At 35.5% G+C, this 10,485-nt stretch overlaps 1 protein-coding gene across 1 annotated transcript; it reads left to right on the forward strand.

The window, feature by feature from the left end:
* Window positions 1-2,169: 2,169 nt before the first annotated feature.
* Window positions 2,170-10,147, forward strand: LOC140167642 (uncharacterized). The gene is made up of 4 exons (XM_072190937.1): window positions 2,170-2,386; window positions 6,286-6,423; window positions 8,418-8,537; window positions 10,005-10,147. The coding sequence occupies exons 1-4, from the start codon at window positions 2,215-2,217 to the stop codon at window positions 10,145-10,147; spliced, it is 573 nt and encodes a 190-aa protein (XP_072047038.1). The 5' UTR covers window positions 2,170-2,214.
* The last annotated feature ends 338 nt before the right edge of the window (window positions 10,148-10,485 follow it).

Raw genomic sequence — 10,485 nt, forward strand, 5'->3', positions numbered from 1 at the left:
TTTGATGATATTTATCTATAGAGTTTCTATCCTTTTATGTATAGTGGACAACGCATGAGGATTTGATCACGCTTACTGGTCTTGATATGTCGTGCCCGTGGGTCAAGTGCGCATTTATAAAAGCGCATTTATAAATATAACCGAAGTACACTGATGTATAGAGCATCTGGACCAGAATTTATTTCTAACCTTTCAGCGGCACTATTCATTTCATTTTTGATTTGTCATTTGCATATCAAATCACATAATGATCACATAGCCTTCTAATATTGCTAATATTGCCCATTTAGCTGTACAAAGACTTGCTTAACTCCATTGGTGTACTTAAAAATACACAGGCCTAGAACAAACACATGCACAATTATTTATCAATATATTCAAAATATCAATGTAAGCCGTGATAACTTACATTTAAAAAAGTTTTAAAAGTTTAAAAAATTGAGTTTTATTGATAATAAAATTTATATTTAATAACGACTTCATATCTTGTATATCTATCTGTAAAAATAAGCTCGCTGTGATCTTATTTTTGTATTGATTTTACTGATAAACAAAACACCCTGTTGATAATGACCTTCATTTTCCCGTCTATTGTCTAGGCTGTTCATTGTGAATACCCGGCCCCGGGTACCCGGCACAAAAGATTGAAATAACATGGTTGTAAATCATATCCGTCTAGTTTCAAAGGATAACCAAAAGGGAAATTCCCTTTTATTGTCTATGCCTATCATATGAAATCAAAGGGGAAACTCTCTGTCCTTATAAATGTAAAGCACCCCGGGGGGGCACTTCAATATGAAATGGATATAGGTGTAGGGCTGGCACTTTCGCAGTGCAGTCTTAACAGCCCTACATACGCGTCACCTCCAAAGTGGAGTGCCCCCCGGGGTAAAGCATGGGAGGCCAATTATTTACTATTACTGCGAATATACAAAATTTAAAAGGGAATAGATTTTATGCAAAAGATTAATTTGTTCTCATAGACAGGCGCAGATCAGGGAAGGGGGGGGGGGCAAACCCGGGAGTGCTTCAGACAATTTTGTACGGAATGTTTGGGCTACAAACCAATATACAAATTGTGTGCTTTTAAGGGCATTTTTGCACAAATTAGTATACTGAAAACCACCCATCGATATTCCAAAATCGCTAAAAAGGTACCATAAAACCGTGGCACTTCACAGTAGACCTAGTACCTTCAGCCAGGAAGAAGCATGGGGGGGGGGAGGGGGGGGGCTCAAAAACATTTCTAGCTTGCTTCACTCGCACATTGTTGGACCCATATATTTCATGGTGCTGTTGTTGGGAGCGCCTGAGGGGGTTCAACCATGAGAGAGTCGGAAGATTTTGCAAATAAGGGGCCAAATACCTGTTTTTATTGTATCTTAAATTGTTTGTAATACAAAACAAATCTACCTCTGCTTGGATGTTTTGAGTGGTTCAACACGATACGTTTTGTCCAAAGGAGTTATAAAAGTAAACTAAACAATAATAAATTTATCAGGAAAAATTAGGGTGTTTTTTTTTCAAATCTCTTTGTACACAAACAAAATAACCAAGAGTCCTGGCAAAGAAGAATGCACTATCATTATATCAATTAATGAACGGTGACCTTCCTACTTTGAATGAGACACATGAACCGTGTATTTGACACAAAGTGTATCAAAAGTCCCTTTTTTTGCAGCGGATTTTCCATTTCAGCGTGGCAGCTAGAGAGAGCAGGCAAGTAACTTACATTTTTAGTCTAAACTACAAACAATTAGAATTTAAATCATTTGTTAGAACTTAAAACATTACTAGAAATAGAATGGTACTAGTTTAAATAACACAGACATGTTAAATCCTTTACAGAAGAGTGTGCATAATGCACTATAATATATCATTATTTCCAAATGGAAAATACCTGAACCATGAACGTTTGTAATAATCGGACTTAAATGTAGTAAAAATAGAAAAATGGAAAAAATCCCGTATCCAAATTCACTATAGCAGGAGGAAGTAACATTTGTTTTTAATATAAAAGTAAACAAGGTCTTGTTGGCATATGGGATGCTATTCTTTTAGGGAACACTCTAAGAAGGATTTATTTACACAATAATCGTCGTCCTGAACGATTTTAGGACTACCGACTTTTCAACTTCAAACTTTATAACATTATTTTTTATCCAGGTAAAATCCTTGCTTAGTTGATATCATTCCACAGCGAAAGCCAGTAATATGGACCGACGTGACAGAAGTACTGAGAATATTGCTCTGCAACCCCCACCCGTACACCCCCGTGGCCGGAGAGAACATGCTCAAGAATACTCGAATGTGGTATCAGGCCAATATTCAGAACCAAATGAGTACCCACCTCCATATTATAACACACCGAACACGGATGGAACAGGTCAGTCCGGACAGTGTATGTATTAAATACCAGTCCATCTTTTTGTCTAATATAATCTGAATAAATTATTCAATGTCAGACACATGTTCTTCCACGATGTCTGGGGTAGTAGGTGTTACAGACAACCCTGATCGGAACTGGCTGTGAGGTCTTTGTCATCCACTGTATCTTCCTGACAATTCCAATGTGGTACCTCTAAAAGGGTGAAGGAGAGATAATTTTACTGTAAAAGAGTGCCTACAATAATCAATAGAGTAAAATATCAGAGTGCCAGGAATTGAATGAGTAAAGAGTGAAACTTGTTCAACCATTGCGGCAATGACAGAGGCATTTGAGTTTGCTGCAAAAATGTCAACAGAAGTTGAACAAAACCTAAATCAAAGCAAATTATTGAGCAGCAAATTGTAGGCGAAAACTGAAGTTCGCACCATAGAACCAAGATTCGCAGCAATATCAGTGTTCATTTTGTATTACGAAAAAAATCCAGGTTGACAGTGTTGATTTGAATTGTTATTATGTCTTAAAAGGCGCAGATGTTCAAGTTAGAGTATGACATGAATATTTGGATCTAGACGGAGATTCACGTGCTCCAAATGTATCGAAATCTTCAAATCCAGAAGGTAGGTCATCCTTAGTTTTTGATCCCGGCCATCGAGTTTACTGATATGTCTGAAAATAAACAAGCATATGACCTAAATAAATCGATCTTATAAATGAAACCACTAGAATGGTTAATTATGTATAGGATAATGGCCAAGGATTAGAACGTGAGTGGGTAAGAATGGCTGAGCCGCGGAGCGGCGAAGCCATTCTTACCCACTCACGTTCTAATCCGCGGCCATTAACCGACTTAATACACACCTATGACGTCGCGCTATTGTTTTACCGCTCCATTATTTTTCACGAATGGAGTGTTATTGAAATAGGTTGCTCTTTACAAATTGATCAATTACTCATTGATGCCGGACAATACACTAATATAATGATCGTACTAAATTTTAGGTGCGAGTGCAAAAATAGTCCGACTCAGCTTTATGTAAAATTTCTATAGAAATACCCATCATATCAAATCATCCGTAACCACCTTCTTGAATTATAAAGATTTAAAATGTTTGTTACACAAATTGAATAAACGTAGATTCGTAAAATCATTAAAGTGATTAGACCATCAATAGTTCTTTATGCCCACTTCTATTAGGTCTCTATTTTGCATAATAAGGAAAATTGGCAAAAAGGTCATATAGCATGTATAGGCTCATATGAAATGGTCATTACAGTTGTCAACCTCAAGAAAACTACACCTATCGCGATACCTGAGCAATGATACTCTTCTCTGTGAATCGAGTTTACGATTTTGGAACAACCATGCAATTATGGACACTATTGTTTATCTTGGATAATTTTGTGATGGAATCATTCCGAGGATATATATCGTTGATTCGCAGCAGAAGGACCAAAATCAGGTACGAAAAGGTACGAAAATTTTAAATGTACTACAACACATTTTACCTAGGCCTATTATTGTCCTTGAACTTTGTCGGCAAAAAACAAAACAAACTTCGCCGCCTTCGACGCGAAATAAAAGCCACCTCAACTTCCAGTCCCCTTCCGAAATCAAATGGAGCGTCCCTAACATTGTAATATTTAATTACCGTAAAATGGGGTAACTTCGGTAAGCAGGGTAACTTTGGTCGTTCAAATATATTTTTTAAATGGTCATATTTCCGTACAGCAATATTGTTTTTAGTCATATTTGGTCTCAATTTGTTAAGAAATATATTTGGAAGAAGTCGCTCATGTCCAATTCCTTTGAAAGTTACGAAAATATTGGCATTTGTGACCAAAAATGTGCATTTATTTACATTTGTAACAAAAAAAATAAAAATCGATATTTGTGAGCAAGGATGCGTGCTTGCTTAATTTTGCATGGGGACAAATGTCACAAAAACAAAACCTTGCCCATATACAGCGAAGATCAATTTTTTCATTTTCTTTTCTTCATGGAATGTAATACTCTGACCAAAGTTGCCCCAAATGCGGGGTAACTTTGGTCAGGCTATTTTCAACCCCTAGGGCACCCTTTCAAAATTATTCAAAAATCTTTTTCAACTTCAAGGTGTAGAAGGGAACCCTAACGTCATAAAAAAGAGATAATTAGAAATATATTTGGTTTTGTTTGGAAGCAGTGGTTTAAAAACTCTGAAAAGTGCCCAAAGTTACCCGTTTTACGGTATCGGATAGGCCTACTGATCGATGTAAGTAAATATTCAAGCATGCCAAAATACCATCAGATGAAACATCAGATATACTAATGACAAATAAAAATTATACAGAAAATAGACCTACTGTGGCTTTTATCATTATTAAACATGCCCGAAGAGAACGATTTGAAAATAAACAGATTCATAGGCCTAAATACATTGATACAGAATGTGTATTATGTATATGTAGCAATGTTGCCCAAAATATGACAAATTATATGTGGGCCTAAGCCACTGAAAACGTATAAAAATATAAAGAAGGAAAAAAAATGTTATAAAAACAGTAAGCGTAGAAAGAAAGGTCCAAATAAATAAAAGTAAAGGCCTACGAAGTAAAGCCTAAGTGAGGGTAAAACACATCTTGCATAATAAGTACAACGTACTTAGCCAACAATTTAACCTGCCCGTTTTGATCTTGACTTACTTTTCACAGATTGCATTGTAAGGGCTCGGATAGCGACGTTTTTACGTATTTTGTTTGTGGCACCTAAGAGCAAATCAGACACATCCTTCTGATATCAAATAATTTAGATTTTTATTAAATTCGCGATACAATACACATTTTAAGGCAAATTATTAAAATTGATATTTTTGAAATTTAACAGTCCTCAAAGTAAATTGTATAAATCTAACGATATGCAGTAAATAGTAGGAAGTTGGGTTGAACAGCCGTCAATCATATGAAAATTGTGACCTTCATTATTAAAGATATAGATTTTTTCCTCAAAACACTAAAAATGTAGGTCTTTTTGGAAACAAATGTTTAAGTTCTATATGAAAGGTCAAATTTTCAATTGAGTCGGCTTTTCATCCCAGCTACATAGGCCTATAGTTGAATTACACATCATTAGATTTATAAAGTTTACTTCGAGGACTGTTAAATTTGGAAAAATATAAAAAATATGAAATTTTAATAATTTGTATTATATCGCGAATTTCACAAAATCAAAATTATTATTATTATTAGATATAGGAACAATCCTCGTATTCAGCATGCAATTCGATATGTCTGATGTGCTCTCAGGTCCCATGACAATACTGTGCAAATGTTGCTATCCGCTTCCTCAATTTATTGTATTAATGAAAATCATTTTCTTCTTGTTTTTCGTATCATTGTTTTGCATGAATGAAGTGATGATAACAATACCGCACTTTTCGCAAATACTTGCTTTTCAAAAGTGCAATTGATATTAACACTACATTCGTAAATGCCAGTACTTTTTCCCTGAAAAGTATTTGCTTTTCAGAGAAAAGAGAAAGGCATTTACGAATGGCGTGTTATTGTGATCATCGCTCCATTCGTGGAAAATAATGGAGCGGTAAAACAATAGCGCGACGTCATAGGTGTGTATTAAATCGATATAATTTACATGTGCAATGATAAGCGCACCGGCTCTGTAATGATTGAGAAGATTTGATCATCTTTATTGCTTTGTATTCTAAACATTAATAAAGACCTTTTGACAAATGACTGTATCTTCAAAAACCAATTGTTGTAATTTAAAAAGCTTGATGTTTTACTCAGTGGAAGTACAATTTTTGCCATGTTCCGGGTTATTGGGCATGCACAATTAAACTTCGTCAACACAAATAAAACACAAAACACTTTAACATTTCAATATTTTTTATACTGAATAGCAAAAGCAAAGGCAAAAGGTGGTAGAAAGTGTAACCCATGTGTTACAATCATCGTTGCTGTACTGATTTTCGTGGTTGGTATTGTAGCAGGAGGAGGAGGATTTTATCTGCTAGAAGATAAGATCATAAAGAGTGAAGGTAAGAAAATGCAGCCATTTTAGTATAATATCTTGCTGTCGCCCTCCTGTGGTCAGAACAAGCGTTGGGTCCGACCCAACCGGTTTGTGATCCTTCGTTGCGAAGGAGCATAGTCCAATACGGAACCAAGACTAGTGATATCTACGCCGCACTTATGAACGCCACGTATGGATGCAAGGACCGCACAAGACGTATGGAACATCGCAATCTCTCTAATATGTGACACGATCTGGTCCATGGGGCCAAAGGAGACATTTTTGAAAATTGAGTTACTATAATTATTACATTATAAAATACAATATGCTATCATTTACTGAAAACACCAAAGATCTAGCATACTTGATTCTAAAATCATGAAGTTTTTTGATGTCTATTTTCTTATGCATTTTATTGTTTTTTTACTCCATATTTTTACCTTTATCGCAGTTTCAAATGTGCCGTCTTTGGGCCCCATGGACAGATCGTGTCACATATTTCTTTTCCACACGTAAGACAAGTTATTGACCCAAAAATATAAAGCAAAGTAAGGCTAAATAAAGGGGGACAAATAATTGTGGTCGACCGTTTCGCCGAAATCGGAGGCGGAATTGTTTTATTACAAAAAGTAAGCCCACACTTATAAAAAATGGTCATAAATCTAAACATGATTATGTTGTGACAGTCTCATTGATCGGTCGTATGCAGAATCTTGTTGACTTCAATTTGATATACTGCCAAAAGCTCTAAATTAAGAAAGATTGACACCTTTTTGCAATTTGGTGCAGCATTATGTGATAGTGCCAACATTCTTATTTAATTAATTCTCTTTTGGCTAGATGATAATTATAGTATTCAGTGAAAAGACGTGATTGTTAGGCATGGCACGATCAAACGATCGGCCCTCATAAATATGCGAGAATTCACAGCATAGCCTACAATGCAAGGGGAAACATGTTGAAACATGGTCTGTAGTACTTTACTCTGTGGTATTTACTCATTAATCAAGGATCTTGAAGATATGCAAATTGACTATTCTCTTCCTTATGAAATTTAGGTATTGTACAAATTGATAGGATCAATTTGATTTCTTATAATAATTGGCCATCATCTCGGACTTGACACTATAAACATTATAATCCTCTAAAGTTAAGTGAAGACAAAACTGAAGTTCTTCATATTACGACGTACATCACGCTTCAGACCCAGTGATACTATTCCAACTGTATGTATCGGCGATGCTCAGATTGAACCATCTATATTACGCGTGCAATCTTGGTGTTATGTTTGAAAATGATGGCATCTCCTATTAATAATAATTTGCTGGTCTCCTTGTCATTATTATTATTATTATGTGAGTGGACACTACGAATGAGCCGTAAACTCGGCAAATTGTATTTTGAGTTACAGTGTAAAATATGCGTGAAAGTCGTATTCATAGGTATCACAATTCGGCGCGACAAGTATCTCATCAAACACTGATTAAACAAATCAATGATCCTATTGCTGAAGAGGATAATAAGCTTCTACCTATTTCTATAGAATCCTTTAAATAGTTTTTGTCTTTGTTTGCTTCGGCTAAATCCTGTTCAAGTGGTGGATAACGAAGCATTGTATTTTATCTAGGTATGACCAACCAACAATTAACAATGAGAGGACATTCCTGAACCTCGTTGACTTGGGGATGATTTGAAATGACCGCCAATTAGGACTGTTTGATATTTATTACAAAAAATGTAAAAAAAGATACACATGTAGAACTGAAAAAAGTACAATTTTGTTGAAGTAACAGATTTCAACAAACCATAACCCCGCTTCTGGATATCGTTTGAAGTCAATTGATGTACCATTTTAAAGCTTATGATATATATCTTCTAAACACGAAATAAAACAAAATTGACCGGGGCTGACTTTACGGCTGATTCGTGGTGTCCAGTCACATATAAGATATAATTGTAAGATCTAAAATCTTATATTTTATGAACAACTTGGCTTTCAATTTAACCTGTTCAATTTAGTTTCAGACACCAATGAGTGTACTAGCACACCATGTCTTAATGGTGGTCAATGTGTGGATGACGTCAACGGATATGAATGCCAGTGTCTTCCTGGATGGACTGGTCAAATATGTGAAACAGGTGAGTCACTTTTCCCAAAATGATCATGCCATCCAGTTTTTGACCTGACTCAGAAGAACCCCCTCGGTCTCCGCCAAAATAGGTCATCAACACAGTTTGTCATACCCAATGTTAAAAATTCTACCAACGCCACTGCAAATAACTAATTATATCATGATTACAGTGACTTAAGCCGTGTGATAGTTTTTACTATCACATGGCATGGATAGAAACCATGTGATATCATGATATAAAACAAATATTACATGCCAATAGTCGTGTAATAGTAAAAATATATCATTCGGTCAAATTTTTACTGATCTATTTCACTCGGCTACGCCTCGTAAAATAGAAAAGTCAAAATTTGACCTCATGATATATTTTGTACTATCACACACATAGGCATATAATATTTGTATACTATCAAGAGTATATGAATGCCACTGCTTGGGCTGAACCGCGCAACCTCGCAACACCCATAAGGTTATAAACTTTCTGAATTTATGAGTCTATAGACAGTATATGCGATATTAAGCCTGACAAAATTTCGGATGTACCTTATTTGGATCAGGATTAGTATGAATGAATGAATGAAAGAATGAATGAATGAATGAATGAATGAATGAATGAATGAATGAATGAATGAATGAATGAATGAATGAATGAATAATATGAATGGAAAGAGCTCATATCTTGAAACCGAAGCTAAAATGTATTGCAAGATTTAAAACATTCAGATTTCTGCTGATTTTTTCCACTTGGAAAAGATAGATGGTATCTGGCATATGTTATATCAGACGATAGATACAAGGCTGGCTCTCAAAACAATATCTCAAAACAATTTCTAAACAGATCAACCCTACAATGATGTATTTTACATTTAAAAGTTCATACATTAAGCTTGTGTGAAGTTGGTTATTCCGCCGAGTCCTCATTCTCGCGCGCGCGTGTATTCTTGCCAGTAGTCGTCATACGTAGTATGAGCATAATCTATTGCGAAATAAAACACGACTCATAAATGAGGAAAAGCCAATCAGATTACCAAGATTATTATAGCTGTTTAAGAAAATGCATTATAAAGTAAACATCTCAAAAAAGTAACTAAGCCCCTTAAATAATGGCCATTATTAAAAACGGGCTATTGTATTATAAATATGTAAAATGCGTTGGAAGCAGAATTTATTTCTGCGCATTTCGACACCTCATTTCATACGATAGCCCAGAAAACAATAAAACACCGGTCAATTTAATGTAGTGAGGTCCAGATTTGAAAGTTGCACAACAATACAAAACACTCAGATAACATTACACAGATTTCCTTCCATTATACTGAACACAAATCAATAGAATTTACTTTCAAATATTGGGTTACATTGATTCAAATGTACGCTGCGGTGTCAATATTTAGACAATTGCTACAAATGAAGTGTCAAAATGCGCAGAAATTTTATGAACAACTTGGCTTTCAATTAAACCTGTTCAATTTAGTTTCAGACACCAACGAGTGTACTAGCACACCTTGTCGTAATGGTGGTCAATGTGTGGATGGCGTCAATGGATATGAATGTCTGTGTCTTCCTGGATGGACTGGTCAAATATATGAAACAGGTGAGTCACTTTTTCCAAAATGATCATGCCATCCATGGTAACACCACAACTTAACTACGTTGTGACAACGTTTTATTACGTTGAATGTTACTAGAATAACATTTTTCACTCTCACTTATAAAACTAATAAGCACAATAAGGGACACACCATTAGATATCGGGGGGGGGGGAGGCTGGGTAGTTGGGGTCGTGACAAATTTGTTTTTTTAGCACCTCGCTGAAGCAATTAAAAAAAAATAACACCTCGGCGAGATAATTCTTTTTTACTCCTCGGTGAGACAATTTTTTTTGTAATTTTGTCCATATCTTTACCAAAATGAGTTAACATCAGGGACGTGGCCAGCTTGCTTGGTTAGGGGAA

This window comes from Amphiura filiformis, chromosome 13, assembly GCF_039555335.1.
Source record: "Amphiura filiformis chromosome 13, Afil_fr2py, whole genome shotgun sequence".
Lineage (NCBI taxonomy): Eukaryota > Metazoa > Echinodermata > Ophiuroidea > Amphilepidida > Amphiuridae > Amphiura > Amphiura filiformis.